Source organism: Primulina huaijiensis, chromosome 18 (assembly GCF_012295235.1).
Source record: "Primulina huaijiensis isolate GDHJ02 chromosome 18, ASM1229523v2, whole genome shotgun sequence".
Lineage (NCBI taxonomy): Eukaryota > Viridiplantae > Streptophyta > Magnoliopsida > Lamiales > Gesneriaceae > Primulina > Primulina huaijiensis.
The window spans coordinates 4,330,079-4,348,882 of record NC_133323.1 but is presented as its reverse complement, the minus strand read 5'-3'; the positions used below and the strand labels follow the sequence as shown (position 1 = coordinate 4,348,882).

The window sequence follows — 18,804 nt, the reverse complement described above, 5'->3', positions numbered from 1 at the left end:
TTTGAGATATCATTGGTCTCAATTTCGTCATCATAATTTAAACGGTAGAGGCCGATTGGATTTTTAAACAATTTTGTCAATGCTTTCATTTCACTAAAAGCATAATTATTCACGTCCAGACATATATGTTTTTTTTACGTAAGTTTCATCATGCATCTACTAGTCATTGTCTTTTGTTTTACCCGGTTATTGGGGATGCTAGGAAAAATACTTCATTTTGGTTTTGTTTAGATTTGCATCGTGATGCATCAATTTTTTTATTGTGCCTTATATGTGTCGAAGATCCTTAAGCAAGAGGATTTTGAATTGTTTGTTCTTATGTACTGGGTGATTTGGTATGGAACTTGCAAGGGAAAGCATGAACCTTCAAAACAAAAATCTAAATTTAGAATGGACTGGGCATATACACTTTTGGATTCTGTTCGAAAATTCAGCTCGGTGTGTGCTATAACATGGAGTGAATTACAGCAGCCCTCAGATCATTCTTGGAAGCCACATTTACCTAATTATTTCAGACTGGACGTTGATGCGGGCTTTGATAATACTTGTAACAGATTCAGCGTTGGGGCAGTAATAAGAGATTCACAATACATGGTCTGTGACGCTCATGCTGGTGTTATTCGGCGTTGAGGTAATGTACAAGGTGCTGAGCTGATTGCAATCCGATGTGGCGTGGACTTTTGCTTCAAACTTGGTTTCTCCAACGTGTATATCTTCTCGGATTCCATCGATGATGTTTGGTCTGCACACAACCCAGATGATGAACTTGGTCAAGTTGGTGTCTTGACGCCGGAAATCAAATCTGTGTTTAGGACTAGTAACATTATTTCTCTTTTTCATATGAAAATGTCGACGATTTGTGTGGATTGTCTATTAAATCATAAAACATTGACGTTTTCGTTATTTTAGAATGATTAAATGGAAACATTTCATTTTGGCTTACTAGTATTGTAACTCGAGATCTACCGATGTGATTTTATGAAATTTTTATTCTAAAAAAACAATTCATTTCAGTTATTTAAAATTACAAATTATATATAATAATTATCAGCACAAGCTAACCCGAAAACTTACAAATTNTCGACTGGACAAGATAGCCGTGGTAGGGAGGAAGCAAGCATCAGGGGGAGAAGTGCCGACAGATGGTGGCGGCTTGTCTGCCAGACAGTTAATTGTGGTAAATAAATAAAGGAAACTCCCATATTTCCGAAAATATTACAAATGCTTTCTTTTCTTTTTCTTCTTCAGCGATCCTTTTCCTATTCCACCTCCGTTAAGGAACCACCATTGTCGGCTACTTCAATCCTTAAAGCGATAACGTAACCATCCATCAATTCCCCACTAAATACGAACAGAAGTCGTGCTGTTACTCATACTTGCCATAAATATACCAACCCTTGATGCAAAGGCTGTAATCTGTTGATATATACTCTGTATATGTTCATAATCGCATGTGTATATGCGTAGTTTGATGATTGGGTTTGTTGGCTGTGTCAGAGAAAGCTGTGAATGTTCTTTGCTCTTATTGGACTCTGAAGCTATTCTATCGAGTCCCCGATCTGCTGCCTTCCACGCTATTATTGTCCTCTTTTTTTTGTTAAACAGTTTTGAGTAAATTATTCAGCTTTATTTGAGTTGTTTGGAGTCCGTATCGTCAATTATCGCGAAGGTAACATGGATTTCTTTATTATTTATCTGGTTTGTGTTTGTTAATTTTCTTAGTGAGTGCTGTTTTAGTTTTAGTTTTAGTTTTAGTTTTAGTTTTAGTTTTATTTTTATTTTTATTTTTATTTTTATTTTTATTTTTATTTTATTGGTACTTTAATCTGCCATGGAATTACGATGGCGTTTATTTATTTCTTTACTGATAAGGATGAAAACTGCGTTTTTCTTGGCGATTATATAATTACTCGGTTCATATTGTTGTCAGTTTCTCCGGGGGTGTGGGTGTGGTTCCCAATGGGAGAGAGTTTCTGACATAGCGGCTTTGGATGGAAGGACTTGATCTGAGGATTGTCGTAGGAAAACTGGTGTATTGTAAATGGGAATTTGATATAATTTGTTTCAAACTTAAAATTGAAATTGAGGTGTTTGATGCGTTGTGTGTTTTATCAGGGAATTGAAATCTAAGCCCACCAAATTCCTCCCATCTAAAGTAGGTACCCCGTAATTGCTAAATTACTGCATATTCTTGCTTGTCTTTCGTATGTTGACAATCAGTTGGATTTGTCTGCTTTCGGTGTTGATTGATTATTCGTGAAAGAGTTTCTGGGCACATTTAAAGTGGAAATTGTGCTCGTTGTTGGATATGAAAAGGTTTTGTTATGCTATGGGGAAGGTACTTTTCACAGTTTATAAGCTGTGCTTTAGAATGTCCTCTTTCTCGCAGGAAGTTTAGTTCTTACGCTAGAACTAAGGGATGGCAACTTTTAAGGATATTGGGATTGCTGCAGGATTTAACATTCTCTTTGCAGTAGCTTTCCTGGTAGCATTTGCCATCTTAAGGCTTCAGCCATTTAATGACCGCGTCTATTTTCCAAAATGGTACATCAAGGGCTTGAGATGCAGTCCCACGAACTCAGGCGTGTTTGTTAGCAAATTTGTGAATCTTGACTGGAAATCATATATTAGGTTTTTGAATTGGGTTCCAGATGCACTTAAAATGCCAGAACCCGAGCTCATTGATCATGCTGGACTGGATTCGGCTGTCTATTTGCGAATTTACTTGCTGGGGTAGGTCTAGTTATCTGAATTGTTTTGCCATGGTATGGTATACTAAGCATCAAATTTGAACACACACAAGTAAAATTTTAGAATCATGCATTTGATTGTTATTTATCGTCTCCTGCTTGAATGTGTGAAACCTAATTGCTATCCAGACTTAAGATTTTTGTACCTGTGACGTTACTTGCCTGGGCTATTCTGGTTCCAGTCAACTGGACCAACCACACCTTGGCTAAAGCTGGAATACAAGACAAGCTCAAGTACAGTGACATTGACAAGCTTTCTATTTCAAACATTCCAGAGGAATCATATAGGTAAGAGATTTTTTATCTTTGAAACATGGAAGATTGCAGGAGTTTTTTTAAAATTTTGGCATTATCAACAATGTTGTTTACCAATGCTGCATATGTATAACCCTACTTTGCAGGCCAAAAGCACACTTGACCGAATGCATAGTTGTTTGAAGCCTGTTTTGGGTTGGGGTGGTTTGTAATAAAGAATATGCATTCCTTAGTGGGTCGATCGAGTATCTCTGACATTTATGACTAATATCTTAGGGCAACTTACAGGTTTTGGGCTCATGTAATTGTGGTCTATGCCTTTACTTTTTGGACGTGCTATACTCTGTCAAGTGAGTATGCAACAATTGCGGCAATGCGCTTACATTTTCTTTCTTCAGAAAGACGTCGTGCTGATCAATTCACGGTAAGATGCAAGTTTTGTTTCAATTTAGTTTAGAATATAGAAGTTTGCACTAAGAAAAATATGGATCATATGATGCCGCTTAGTTATGCAACAGTATATTTGGAAATTTTTTCCTCGCTCTTCATGAAAATTAGGTGGTGTGTCATTGTTAAAAACGTACTGAAAATGCTTGAATTTCCTGCATTTAGGGAAGAATACAAGTTGCTAACTAGGAAAAACGGTTTGTAGCTAACTTGAAAAAAACAGTTTATAGTGGTGTTTCTCAGCAACCATTTGATAGTTGTGAATACGAGCCTCACATTCTAGCAGATTTATGCATCGTATGACCTCAGAGGAATTTGATTTTTAATATGGATAAGTTTATCTATACTTTATCAGTCAAAAACATTTCTGAATGTTGTTCCTTCTTGGTATCTTTTGGACTTTGGTGCTTCTGTAGCCTTTTTCGCCCTGAATTAGGGACCTACTGCTGCTTTTGAGAAATTTATTCAAATAACATATCGTGAGTTGTTCAATTTTATTAAGTTCAACTTTGTTTATTGTGTTGATTTCTGGATATTAGGATCTGGTAAATGTTTAGAAGACTTGGTCAATGAATAAGTTTGTCATGATTTTAACAGTTTCAGATGTGTATGCTCAAGGTAGCTTCACTTCTTTCCTGAGAAATTTGCAAAACAAAAAGAAACGAAAACGAAACAAAAACAAAAAAAATATATGTACAACCAATTTTCAGCATAGGTGATTTTAAGACTCAGTTGTGGCACTAATTCTTAGCTCTGGTTCACCAGACCAACCCTCATTTCCGGTTTATTTTTAATTTACTGGGAGTGCTGAAACTTGATTTTTCTCAGGTTCTTGTCAGGAATGTGCCACCAGATGCAAATGAATTGGTGACTGAATCCGTGGAGCACTTTTTCTTGGTCAACCATCCGGATCACTATCTGACTCATCAGGTTTTCGTTTATAAATGTTCATTTGTTATAACAAGAGCAGGAACTTTTGTCGGATTAGATTGAGGTGCGTTTATATCCCTTATATACCAGAATGATTATTCATAAATTGTCTATGCCTACAAAATTATTGTCTTACTCTTCATATCTTGTGGTATCATGTCTTGCGTCGGTCTTAGAAAAAAACAATTATTCTCTTTGTCTTTGTTCATGTTTCAGACGATTTCTGCAGGTTGTTATCAATGCTAATAAACTTGCAAAACTGGTCAAAAAGAAGAAAAATAAGGAAAATTGGCTGGACTATTACCAACTAAAATATTTGAGAAACCCATCAAAACGTCCAACGACAAAGGTATTTTTATTTACTGCACGTTAATTTAAATGCTCTGTTTCTTGTATCACTTGTTATAGTTCGCCTGGTTTTTACAATTCCTTTTAGTCAATTGTGACATGGCGCCATTTACTTCTTTTTAAACTTGCAGATCGGCTTCCTTGGCCAAAGTGGAAATAAAGTTGATGCAATTGATCACCAGATTGCTGAAATTGATAGACTGACAAAAGAAGTAAGTATCGATATTGTTATATTCTCTTGGAAGGTTTGTACCAGTAAAAGTTATTACCAGGACCAGATGGATCCTGGATTCATTGAGTGATGATAGGTATGAATCTAGGGGTTTGAATTTTGTATATTTTAAAATGCTGTGTATAAATTTTTACGTATTTCCTGTTTCGGGGCCGACTGTCCCCAGTGGGGTCTGCCCTGAGTGTAGGAGCAGCAATTTCAGAAGTCGGAGCGAATTCGGTCACTGAAAGCGGATCAACCTTGCTATTTTCCTTTATATGTTATTATGTTAGCAAGTGTTCAATCTTTCTTTCTCCTTGTGTGCTGTATGAAATGCTAGTTCATTGCAAAGGACATCTTTGCAATATTCACCCGTCACCATCAAAATAAACTCATTAAATTTTGTGTAATAGGAAGATGAAGGGAATTGGATTTATTATGACCATATGATATTGTAGTTTGGTTATAAGACCTGTTACGGAGGAAGCCGCTCAAAGGGCTTAATATGCTCTTCTGTTTTGAATGCAACGATCACCTCTTTATAAAGGTGGGTAAATTTACTGAATATCAAATGATGGAAGAAATCACTCCGAATAGATCAATGTAAAATAAAGTCACAAATTTATCATTATTTGATTACATTGAATGTGCTTTTAACAAATCCGATTTCCTATAAAATCAACAGCAATACAAAAAATTCGGGAGTTTGGGGAAGGATACTATTTGTTTGATGGCGTTTTGCTTTTAACTTGCAATCACATACGCTGAATTGGATGGAATAGTTTTGTATTTTCTTCAATGAAAATGCACATTTGTCTTTTTCTTCCATATGGCAAACTGATTTGCTAAAACTTCTTTGATAGTCTAAGTATCACATTATGCAGATAGAAGAAGAACGTGAGAGGGTAAAAACTGATATCAGCTGTATCATGCCTGCGGCATTTGTCTCATTCAAAAGTCGGTGGGGTGCTGCTGTTTGTGCGCAAACACAGCAATCGAGAAATCCAACTTTGTGGATGACAGAGTGGGCTTCTGAGCCACGTGATGTATATTGGAATAACCTGGCAATTCCATATGTTTCACTGTCTATTAGGAGGCTTATTGTTTCTGTTGCTTTCTTCTTCCTTACATTCTTCTACATGATCCCTGTTACTATTGCCCAATCTTTCGCCAATATAGAGGCGCTTGAAAAATGGGCACCATTCTTGAAACCAATCATTGGTAGGTGAGTTTAACTATATAGAATTATTCCCATGCTACTATTCGTCAAGTCATAAAATTCATGCGTTTTGTTCTTGCTTCTATGATTTACTTGTGCATCTTATTACTGTTTGTCAGAACACCATTGTGGCATTGTATTGATGTATGATCACATTATTTTACGCCTGAAACTTTCTCGATGGCAGAATTCCTTTTGACTTATGTGCTTTTTGCTCGATTTCTTAGTTTGTATGCATAGTTTATCTTGTTCTATCTTCTTTACACAACATTTATTTTGGCGGGCCCATATGGCTAATTATTGTTGGTCTCCTTTTCAATTTTTACTGTACTATTAACAACCCATTCGCATTGTAGAGGTTTTCTCAAGGGTTTAATACAAGGATTATTGCCTGGTATTGCTTTAAAGATTTTCCTCATTGTGCTTCCAACAATTCTGATGATGATGTCAAAATTCGAGGGCTTTCTGTCCATATCGTCTTTGGAGAGGAGATCCGCCACGAGATATTATCTCTTCAACTTTATTAATGTTTTCCTTGTAAGTGTAATAACAGGAAGTGCAATGGAGCAACTCAATAGTTTTATTCATCAGTCTGCAAATGAGTACGTACTTCAATATATAAATTGCACTCCCTCTTGTGAGTAATATTGATATGCGTGTATAGTCTTGTGCGGCTGTTTGTGTGACATAAATAGTAAAATACAATGCTTTGATCATTACATGTTTGGAAGATTTGATTTGCATCATCACCATCATTTATTGTAATTGATACAAGAATAATGGGTCGGTCCTAAAATCGATGCCAATGCTAAGGTCGATGTTTAATTCCAATTAGTAGCTACTTGTCCAATTGTTGGTAGGCATTGCTAAACAATACTTGGTGTTGGACAACGGTCGAAATATTTCGTTTAGGCTGTTGCAAAGGTTGAATATTTTAGTTGTACCGTTAGTTTAATTCAGCTGTAGGTTTTGGTACAATGGCCAAGGTCCTTGTGTTCAATTTCAATGAGTAGCAAGTTGTCCAATTTTTGACAAAGATGGTTGAGATACAATAATTGGTATAATTATCCTGTGTGGAACAAAAATCAAATCATGAAAACATGTGCTTAGGCTGCTGCAAAGGTTAAATAATTTGAGTTGTACTCTTAGCTTCAGCTGCCGGTTTTGTTACATTCAATTTTGTGAATTTTGGTGTCCTTTACACTCAATAATCCATGTTGTTGCTCATCTCAGGGTTCCGAAGAAAATAGGTTCTGCAATCCCTATGAAAGCGACTTTCTTCATAACTTACGTAATGGTTGATGGATGGGCTGGTGTGGCTGGAGAAATTTTAAGATTGAAACCGTGGATATTCTACCATCTAAAAAACTTCTTCTTGGTGAAAACTGAGAAGGATCGAGAAGAAGCTATGGATCCAGGAAGCATCGGTTTCAATACGGGTGAACCACAGATACAGTTATATTTTCTTCTTGGCCTTGTCTACGCTGCGGTGACACCAGTTTTCCTTCCGTTTATATTGGTTTTCTTTGCCCTGGCCTATGTTGTATATCGTCATCAGGTGAAAGTGCACTTGTTCTATCCTCTTATATAGCTCTCTATTTCAGAAAACAGTTTGACCTCGATCATAATTTGTGTTCGCTTCAAATCTCAAAACTGAATTCATTTAGACTTGACTTTGGGTTTGGCCTAGAGTTGGAAATCGAGCTTGGTTTGTGTGTTCGAATTCAGTTCCAATCTGTCTAATGAGAACAAAGCTCGAAATATGGCTATAACCTCCAAGCTCATCTGCGCAAAATAATTTAGGTTAAATTGAAATCAAAATATTTAAACACGAGCTCGAAGTTCATTAATTTGAATACGGTTAAATATCATTTGAATATGTTCGAAAAACTAGTGAACTAGGCTAGCGAACACCTGACGACATTTGAAATGTTTGTCCCTTATTCTTTTGCAGATCATCAATGTGTACAACCAAGAATATGAAAGTGCTGCAGCATTTTGGCCAGACGTCCATGGCCGTATAGTTTTTGCTCTCGTCTTCTCACAGATAGTTCTAATTGGATTAATGAGCACCAAAAAGGCCGCTCTAACTGCCCCTTTCCTCATCGCGCTCCCTGTTATGACCCTCTCATTCCACTTGTACTGCAAAGGAAGATACGAATCAGCTTTTGTTAAATTTCCTTTACAGGTTAGAATGACTTCTAAATTTTCCTTCCCTATTCTTGATTCTTTCTTCATTCATTTGATTTTATCGGGGATTCCAGGAGGCAATGATGAAAGATACATTGGAACGTGCCAGAGAACCAAACCTGGACTTGAAAGGCTATCTCCAAACCGCTTATATCCATCCAGTCTTCAAGGATGATGATGATGATGAAGCAGAGGACGATCCGAATGGGAAGTTGGATGAAAGTGTGCTCGTACCTACGAAAAGACAGTCTCGTAGAAGTACACCAGCTCCCAGCAAACTAAGCCGGGTGTCCTCACCTGAACAACTTGACATCTGGACAGCAAGAGTTTTCGAGGAATGAATGGTCCAGACCGGCTTTCGAATTGTGTGAGGGAGACCTGTTTTTTTTCCTGGAGTTCATTGTGGAAGAGTTTGTTTATAGGAAGATGTAGGATGTGAATAGCCAGCCGCCATGACATTTATTTATAACTCTGCATCAAAATTTGAACTATGTACATTAGACTCAGATTGTACTTAAACCTGGTTGTGGAAATTGTTGGTTTTCTTCGTTTCATATTTTATTATTTTCTTTTATATTAAAATTTCTTGAAAGGGAAGCAATGGGCCCTGGTACTTGTACGAGAAGGTGGTGGTGGTGGTGGTGATGGCTTAGAATTTTAATGATTTCTTAGTACAACTATTTTTTTGTTCAATTATATGTTTAAATAGTAATATTAAATTAATATTGGCCAGGAGATGGGTGATGTTCAAAGATTGTTAAATGATAAGCAAGTAAAGTCTGCTGAAAAATAATTAGATATTAAAATCTTAAAATAATATTTGTTATCGGTCCGACATGTGTCATGTGTTAAATTAATAATTTTAATGGATTTAAGTTAATAAGATAATAATTTTTCGAAAGATTTATTTATATAAAACTATGATTCTATCAATATCATAAAAATTACTAACATAGGACAATTTAGTAAACAATAATTTTATTGTTTGTTATTTCAGAAAATTAAATTATATTGTCATTTTTGTTTATATAGTGAATTTTATTAGACTTGGCGTACTAATACTGAAATATGACTACATAAAAAATCAAAATCACAAAAAAAAAGTAAATATATAAGACAAAGAATAAATTTTTTCTATTGATTGGCAGGTGCGAACGGAATATAGATATTAATCAACCAGGAAAAAAAATATTATTTAATTATTATAAATAACTATATAGCATGTGAATTATATATTTTTTAATATACATTAATTGGTATTTATTTTAGTCAATAATATAGAATCACATCCATATAATTTGAACAACTGATCAATTATTTATTTTTTTAATAATACGGAGCGACTTATATATTTTTGCTTATATTATATAAATTAATTGATCCAAAACGTATTTGATTTTTCTCTAATCTAAAACGGGTAATGCTTTGACCAACGCATGCTATTATTCTTATATTAGATCTGTTGTGAGACGATTTCACCGATTTTTATTTATAATACGGGTCAATTATGCTCATATTTACAATAAAAAATAATATTTTTTTATGGGACTCAAATAGAATATATGTCTCACAAAATTGATATGTTGAACCATTAAGAGTTTTGATGTTGAACCGTTACACAGGAGTTTTGTGTTATATATATTTGTACATACATATATATGTATGCTTGGGCTGTGTGATAAGGGATAATTTAATATTTTATTTTTGTTTCAAAATCTAAAAATATAATTTGTTGGATTATAATGTGAATAAGTTTAATTATATTTTTGGAACATGATTGACTGACAGTGCTTTTAGGAAAGAAAAACAAGCATGCCATGAGAATGTGTAAGTTTTTTTTTTCATTTAATTTTATATGTGTATAATATTAGACTAGCACTTTCATTTTATAAAATATAAAAAGCAATTAAAACTACACCACATGTAGAAGATAGTTAAGGTGAAAATAAATTTGAAGAAGAATAAAGTTGACATAAATTATTCCGTCTGCAAAAATTAGAAAATTAAATCTATATATGATAAAACACAAAAATTGTCAACCGTCTCACGAATCAATTTTGTGATACGGAAATCGACTTGACCTAATTCATAAAAAAATATTATTTTTATACTAAAAATATTATTTTTTTATTATAAATATAAATCGAATCACACCGTCTCACTAGTTCATGAGATTATTTACCAAAAAAACCACTGGATTAAAATAATAGGTCAAATCGATAAAAACAGTAAAGTCAACTCAGTAAAAATCAAGTTACCAAGCATATGTGTTTGCCCGTATATATATATATATATATATAATCCTATATTTCCTTGTACAAAAGCTGAGAACACAATCATACGATAGTGATTCGCCATAATTAACATTGTCATGCCCCGAGCCCGGCCCGGACCTGCGTGACTGCACAATGTGCCTCTATAACAACTACTTCGTATTCGTCATCGCTTTACGAAAATGATTAACCCAAGTTGCTATAGAAGTCCATTGTAAGCCATTATAAACTCATTTTAAATCTATGATTTTTCAGATGTGGGACAAGGGTATCACAATCACCCCTCTTTCAGAACGCGACGTCCTCGTCGCGGCCTGACCCCTCGATCCACCAGCACCGAGAATCTAGAGGTGGCTCCTACAGGTTCAAGAGGTGGCTGCCGTNTATGACTTTCGTAGATTCTTTAGACTGTTTCTCATCGGGTTCACGCCTAATCTAACTGTATTCTTCTTGCAAGTGGGATTTGATTGCTTCCTTGATCACTTCTGGAAATCATGGGATTGATATGATCGATTCGTGAAATAAACTTTTGTGCATGATCGATTCGTGAAATAAACTTTTGTGCATGATCGATCTCGTAAGCCGGAACAAGTCATTTTTTGAGGTAGTTATTGGATGCGTGATTGTTTTTTTTTTTTTGTCTTTCCTCTTTACGAGGATTCTTGATTGATTGAATCGAATTAGTTTTGTTTTAATTTCTAGGAAGATTAATGCTTGTATCAGTGTTTTGATTTTTTTTCTCTTTGTGAATGTTTAAATCGGGTGAAAACGCATGCTTTCTTTTCAAATATTCGCAGACGTATAATTGAATGTTCATCTACTTTGATCATCACGCAAGGTGAGTTTCCCGATAAAAAAAAAGTGAAGTGTTCATGTTAATTATTTTTGGTGACTGGTGTTTCTTTTGAAACTGGAGTATTTATTTTGTCAAAAATACGTGATCTATCATATGCATCTGCAGTGTGGCTATGGCGCAGATGATTATGAAGCGAGAACCTGACATCTGTCACCTGAAAAACAAAATGGCAGCGACTCCAAGAAAAGTGGTTGAGAGGAGGCGGCGGCTTACCTGGATTTGGATGAGGATGAACAGGAATTTGTAAATTTCTTGCCTCAAGAAATGAACAATGCGTGTAATCAGAAAACAAGTATGTTTGAAAGTACCGAAATTGCCTCTGCTTTACTGATACCGGCTAAAAATAGTTGTGTTTCAGCTTTGAAAGAATCATCATTTGCAAAGGCAATGACAAGTCGAGTGAATAAAGGCTCCACTGAGAAAAGAGTTTGTGAGAGGTCAGACAAGAGAAATATCAACAGAAATAAAGTTTTGAATAAAAGGGGAGAAAGGGACGAGGAAGAAGATTGGGATGCAAGCATGGAGGAGAAGAGGCGGTCTGTGGCCAGAAATTGCACTGAGCAAAATGAATCTGAGAAGATGGATGGTCAGAGAACATCAAAAAGGCGATGTAAATTACCTCAAACAAGTTTCTACAAACTAATTTCTACGTAGGTGATTATTGGGTAGATGAAGAAGAGGATGTAGTTTTCTTGCTAGAAACAATGACGGGAAAAAGCGATTTCTCCATAGAGGCAAAAAACCAAAATCATGATAAATATAACGCAGAACAAAGTTTTAAAGGCAGACAAAGGAAAGATGATGGCTTTACCGAACATTCTAAGTCTAACTCCTCTTCCTCCCCCTCCACATCTGCCGATCCTTGTTCTTCAATAAGAAAAACTGATAGGAATACTGTACAAAAGAATATAGCCACAAACATGAAGGTATATTTTACTTCAATTTTCTTTCTGCATTCGTTTTAGTGTGATTTCTGTAAAATGTTGATGCTTTTATCTCCCTGTTTGCCTCATGTTTTTTATTCTCCTTGTCATTAGAATTTAAATGAAAGGGTATCTGTAAAATGTCATCAGTGTCAGAGAACAGACAGAAGGATTGTTGTTCCATGTAGAAAATGCGAACAGAAATTCTACTGCGTTCAGTGCACTAAGCAATGGTGACCATACCACCTTAATCCTAATATATTTATTCTAAAGAAAATGTGGAAATTTTAATATTTTCTAATTGTATACATAGGTATCCGTTTTCCGAAGAGGAAGTGTCAGAAGTTTGCCCTTTCTGCCGTGGAAATTGTAACTGCAACTCTTGCTTACATTCAACTAACATGTTGAAGGTTCGTTTGTTTCTTGAGACAGTTTTGTGTTTTCAAACCATCAGATCAGCTAAATACATGTTTACTCTCCAATTTTAGACATCCCGAAGAGATCTCACTGATGAGGAGAAGACTTGGCACCTACAATATCTCATCAGTGAACTTCTTCCGCACCTTGAAATTATTCATCAAGAACAAATTGTAGAGATTGAAAAAGAAGCTAAATATCAAGGTATGTGTGTCCTAAACCAGGATAGCGTTTTTGAAGGCTACTCTATTTTTGTTCTAACACAGTATCACATGGTCAGATGTTGAACCGTCTTATGTGGAACTAAAACATGCAACTTGCTCCATTGGTGAGCGTGTATATTGGTAAGTGATCTTGTTTCCTTTGACCTGAAGTTCTTACTGAAATACACTTGCGTAGTATAAGTCCCATTCTTTTTCTTTCATGGCTATGGAGCAGCAACCACTGTTTGACTTCGATTGTTGATCTTCATTGGAGTTGCCCAAACTGCAGTTATGAACTATGTCTCAGTTGTGGCCGGGACATCCGTGGAGGTCACTTACCGGCTGGAGGTCACAACATAAAAATATTTCAATAAGTAGATAAAGGGTATGATTACATGCATGGTGGAGAACCAATACCAGAATCCTCTCATGCAGAGGTTTTAGATGATATTTCTACAATGCCCGTTGACTGGGTTTCCAGCAGCGACGGGAGGATATATTGTGCTCCAAAAGAAATGGGTGGATGTGGGGATTTCTGTTTAGAGCTGAAATGCCTCCTTTCTGCTGACTTCATCTCAAGTTTAAGAACACGGGCTGAGAAAATCAAAAGTAAATATAAAATTATGGAGAAAATGTCTCCGACTAAGTTCTGTGATGACGAGTCTGGAAAGTTGCGGAGGGCTGCTTCAAGAGAGGGCTCTGAAGACAACAGCTTATATTGCCCAGATTCAGAAAACATAGTGAACGAGGAAGAGTTTCGGAATTTTCGCAAGCACTGGGCTAAAGGAGAACCTGTTATTGTTAGAAGCGTACTTGATCAGACTAGTGGATTAAGTTGGGAACCATTGGTTATGTGGCGGGCATTGAGTGAGCAGCATTGTGTGAGCACAAAGAAAATAGGAACAGTTCAAGGATGTCAGATGTGAAGGCTATTGATTGCCTGGCTGGTTGTGAGGTAGTTCCACTTTCTTCAAGTCCTCCTGTATTTGAATAACTTTCCGAATCTTTTTATGCTGAAGATAGATTTCAAAATTGATGATATATTTAAATGGTCCTATGGTTTTCTCATATTTATTCCGACCAATTCAGTTTGACTGTCCTTTTTTGTTTACGTTTTGTTTGCAGACCGTTGATTCTAATACTTAGTTTGTTGTTTTTTCTTTTGTAGGTTAAGATTTGTACTCGTAAATTCTTTAAAGGTTACACGGAAGGGAGAACGTATGGAAATTTCTGGCCTGAGATGCTGAAACTCAAGGACTGGCCACCATCTGACAAATTTGAGGATTTGTTGCCCCGTCACTGTGACGAATTTATTAGTGCACTACCGTCCCAAGAATACACAGATCCAAGGAATGGTTTCCTTAACCTTGCTGTGAAGTTGCCAGCAAGTGTCATAAAACCTGATTTGGGTCCGAAGACATATATCGCCTATGGGATCAGGGAGGAACTTGAAAGGGGAGATTCTGTTACTAAACTTCACTTGGATATGTCAGATGCGGTATGAACTTCAGGGCGATATATATCATTTTGATTTGTGCATCATTAAATTGAAAATTGTGCTAGTATATATAAAAGTTGATTAATTGGAACATCACCGTGTTTTTATCATTTATCAATTTACTGAATAATCACTTGGCCATTTTCAGCCATGCCAGAATGAGTATTACTTCATCATTAGAAATTTATAATTTTCAAATCTTATGCCGTGTGACAAACTTTAATTGACTTTACTGGTTCAGGTGAATATTTTGACACACACTGCAGATGTAGCGAGATAAGTCCTGAGCAGTACCAAGCCATTGAATTGTTGAAAGAAATGCACAGAGCTCAGGACGAAAGAGAAGGCAGAGACCTGAACAGAAAGCAAAAGCCTTGTGAGATCAACTTTGACGACACCAAAGAGAAAGAAGTCACTGATTTCCTGCCTAAAGTGCATTCAAAGCAAGGCAGCGCCCTTTGGGACATATTCAGAAGGGAAGATGTGCCGAAATTGAAAGAATATCTCCTCAAACATTTAAAAGAATTTCGACACACCTTTTGCTATGCTGTTCATCAGGTGATTATTAATAACACTAACTAAAACTCAATGTTTCTTATTATTAAGTGTTGTACTAAATTTTTCTTCTCCGAATTTTTTATGTAGGTAATTCATCCAATTCACGACCAATCATTCTACCTAACTTCAGCACATAAACAGAAGCTAAAAGAAGAATTTGGTAAGTAAACCTGTGGTGTTTTAGTAGTGTTTAGTTCCCAATCATATTCTTTGGAGACAAGACTGAAAGAACCGATTTTTCAATCATTTCAGGTATCGAGCCGTGGACTTTTGAGTAAAAACTTGGAGAGTCAGTGTTCATACCTGCAGGCTGTCCACACCAAGTGAGAAATCTGAAGGTAAGTTTCAACCATTTTCAAATATTTCTTGAATTGGCATCAGTTTTCGCTTGTATGTATTGATCTTTTCCCTATCTGAATTTTTGTTTTCCAGTCATGCACGAAAGTTGCTGTCGACTTTGTATCTCCTGAAAATATACACGAATGCCTTAAACTGACTGAAGAATTCAGAGAACTACCAAAAGAACACAGAGCCAAAGAAGACAAGCTAGAGGTAGCTTGTTACATATGATTGTGTGCTTTTATTTGAAGATAGAATAAATCCAAACAATTTTTTTTACTGTTTCGCTAACTGACCAGGTTAAGAAGATGATCGTGTATGCTGTTAACCAAGCAGTCAAATATCTCGAAAAATTGGCCTCTATGAGGATTGCCTGCGATGAATAAACTGCAGTGTTGAACCATTCAATTTTGCTGGTGAATATTATGTGGCATGGATGTTAGCAAGTCCTTCTATTGTAGGACCAGTTTTGCACAATAGCTCAGAAACATTTTTTTTTACTTTCTTAATTACTAATTTTCACAGTGAATGTAGATTTAATTAACTTGCCCGTGAGCAGCACACAAATTTCATATGTTATCCATTATTTGCTCTATAAACTGCCTAGTTGTATATTGTAATAAAAGAAATATTCCTAATAAAAGGAGTGCACACGAGCCGAGTCGAGCTCAAGTACCATTCTACTCGAGCTCGACTCGATTTAAATTTTATCTACTCGAGCTCTATCGAATAACTCATTTCAAGCTCGACTCGTGTATATCGAGTTACTCGAGCTTGAAAATCTGAATTCTAGCATATAAATCTTGAGCTTGAATGCAGGTTTAGATATACATAGACAAAAATATACCTTAATTTTTATACTTCTAAATTAAAAATATATATGTCGTTAGTACTCGAGTAGAGCTTGCGAGTTACTCAAGTACAAATAATTGAAACTTGAACTTGACTCGGAAAAGTACTCTAACTACTCGAATTTGTGCACGAGTAGCTTGACTCACTTACTAAAACAAGAGTTAGGAGGTGCTAAACTTAGTATATCTTGAGTCAAAGCACGCATGGGGGATGGAGCTAGCATGCCTAAGTTAAAGGGAGCAAACAACAAACATAATATCAAAATTTCAATTCTAACTCCTATTGCATGATAATACAAGAAGAAAATACAATAAAAAGGCATTTTTATTTCTGGCAAAGTGGAATTTGCCCCTTGATTTTCTGTGGGGGAGCTTCTTCGAGGTGAGGAGAGGTTCGTTTAATAAGATTTGAGAACGGGATTTTTTTTTAAGTAACTCAATCGTGTTTTTGTCTAGTTATTTTATCTTGACTTTCTTCCAGCTTGCTTGACAATATGGTTTAAATTTTAATTTTATTCTTCATTATTGACGAAGTCTGTCTTGCTGGTACTTGTTCAAGTTCACTTTTTGTTTAGTTTATGAGAACATTTTTTTTTATTTTGGTTTTTATTTTATCTGTGCGTCTTTTTTCCAATTTGCAGAATGCAGACGGCTCAAAATTTTCTATGTACATACATTCATATCCTGGTTTTATGTTTAATGCGTCTACTACAAGATCAGCTTTCTTTTATGATCGGCAACTGAAAAACAGCGTCAAGGTAACTCCGCGTTGATACCATTGTTTGAATAGATATGGTGACTGACTGAAAAGGAAGGATTTAAAAACTTTTGACATGATTAGCGGATATGGTAAATGGTGAGGAGATGAGAAAATCTCCGAATCTGAAAGATGAAAGAATCCCATTTCCAATCTTTTTTCTAATACGTAAATGTAAAATGTTGTTCGAATGTCATAATAGAATAACAAAAAATTTCCTTTTGTATTAAACCCGGATGACATGATGCAATGTCTTTTCTTGTGCTGATAAACTGGTAATTCCATTTCTTTCCTAGTGAATTCAATAGACTGACGGTAGGGGTGGCGGTGTAGGTAGCCTGGGGAGAAGCTGATATGATTGAAGCTGAGAGGCTACTGTTTGAAGAAGCTCTTCAAAATCCTGCTAATCAAAGATTGGTTCTCTTGTCAGATAGGTTATTGTTCTTCCTTCCAACAATTGTATTAATGGAATTGAAGTTGACTATTCATCATTAAAGGTTTATAATGTATCATATCCTATTGCGATCTTTTAGTGACCCCTTTAGTTGTATATGCATTCATTTGAATTTGGTGCTGTTGTGCACAATTGCTGTAATTTTTGTAACAATGCTATCATACATTAACGTTTTTTCCCCTCCAGCGGCCCAGCCAGATTGAACTTTGTTTCTGATTTGGTTGTTTCAATTCAACAGATGTCCCTCTCTACAATTTCAGCTATATTTACAATTATCTGATGAATTCTCCTAGGAGTTTTGTGGACAGGTATACAAGAGAATGAAACTCCAATGTGGCTTAGTTGGCTTCATAAATTCATAAAGAAATTTAATTTGAAAGATTGTTTAGATTAGTGTTTGGTATTTAAAGTGAGGCTTACCTCATCGGCCTTTTTTTTTGATAAAAAAGATGTGCTATAATCCAAGGATGTCCCCAGTTATACCGAAGAATAAAGGGCGCAAAGGATCACATGTCATTTCCTTGCTTGTTTTTATCTAAATGACTTGATATTTTCGGTTGATTAGAAGTCCAGTGCCACTGTCGATATAAAACTCCCTCATGCAGAGAGCTGGGAAAAAAAACTTATTTTGCTTTTTGGTACGAGCGACCCATCTCAATTTTCCCAACAGTAGGTAACAAGTGATTCTTTTATCTTAAAGCACTCTGTTTCACTGAGTGCATTTTTGACATGGGTGATGGTTCCCCAGTTTTACAGTCACTTTGAAAAGATTCCATACATAAGAGAACCTAATTAGCTTGCTTACTCCAGTGGGTCACCTTAACTTGAAGACATGCGAAAGTAATAGTTACTGATGACATTGTCTTTCCGATCTTCAGGAACTTCTGCAAGGTATATATCTCATCCTCTTGTTCCCACAGTAATTAATTCAATCTCTCTCTCACGCGTGCTCTGTGTGTATGTGTTCTCTTTCTTTGTAACATATAGTGCATTTGGTGAAAATCTCAGTTCTGTTTTAACTATTATTCTAGATTTTGTGTATTGATCTCATTGAAAGTGCCTATCAAACTCTCCTGTGGTTAGCACACTTTCTGTTCTGGGACATGAGCCCTGTCCACCTAAATTTGTTACTATCGTACAGAAAAGTTGTCTTTTACTGCCTCTTGACAGTGTATGAGATTCTTTTCTTGCCACATTTATTAGTAATGTTTCTCCTGCCCACTACTCCCCCAGTAAGCCCCATCGCATTCCAAAAAGGTGAAATTTTTCGCTAGACAGGTCAACTAAAACAATCTTGTGCATTTTGTAACGTAAATCTAATCTTA

The 18,804-nt window shown here is 35.8% G+C and overlaps 1 protein-coding gene and 1 pseudogene across 5 annotated transcripts; both read left to right on the top strand.

Annotated features, from left to right (window-relative positions):
• Positions 1–1,080: 1,080 nt before the first annotated feature.
• On the top strand, positions 1,081–8,904 carry LOC140963780 (calcium permeable stress-gated cation channel 1-like). Of its 5 annotated transcripts, none has more exons than XM_073423171.1 (13): positions 1,087–2,037; positions 2,116–2,155; positions 2,390–2,733; positions 2,880–3,038; positions 3,294–3,429; positions 4,281–4,382; positions 4,612–4,731; positions 4,862–4,942; positions 5,826–6,166; positions 6,517–6,762; positions 7,394–7,718; positions 8,115–8,348; positions 8,425–8,904. In XM_073423171.1, the coding sequence occupies exons 3-13, from the start codon at positions 2,420–2,422 to the stop codon at positions 8,689–8,691; spliced, it is 2,325 nt and encodes a 774-aa protein (XP_073279272.1). In that variant the 5' UTR covers positions 1,087–2,037; positions 2,116–2,155; positions 2,390–2,419; the 3' UTR covers positions 8,692–8,904. The 5 variants fall into 5 exon arrangements, with proteins under 5 accessions (XP_073279276.1, XP_073279275.1, XP_073279272.1 ...); XM_073423170.1 differs by having other exon boundaries at positions 1,104–1,177; positions 1,931–2,037; positions 2,116–2,733; XM_073423175.1 differs by lacking the exon at positions 2,116–2,155 and having other exon boundaries at positions 1,081–1,177; positions 2,399–2,733.
• A 2,105-nt stretch (positions 8,905–11,009) lies between these two features.
• On the top strand, positions 11,010–16,192 carry LOC140963779 (lysine-specific demethylase JMJ26-like; annotated as a pseudogene).
• The last annotated feature ends 2,612 nt before the right edge of the window (positions 16,193–18,804 follow it).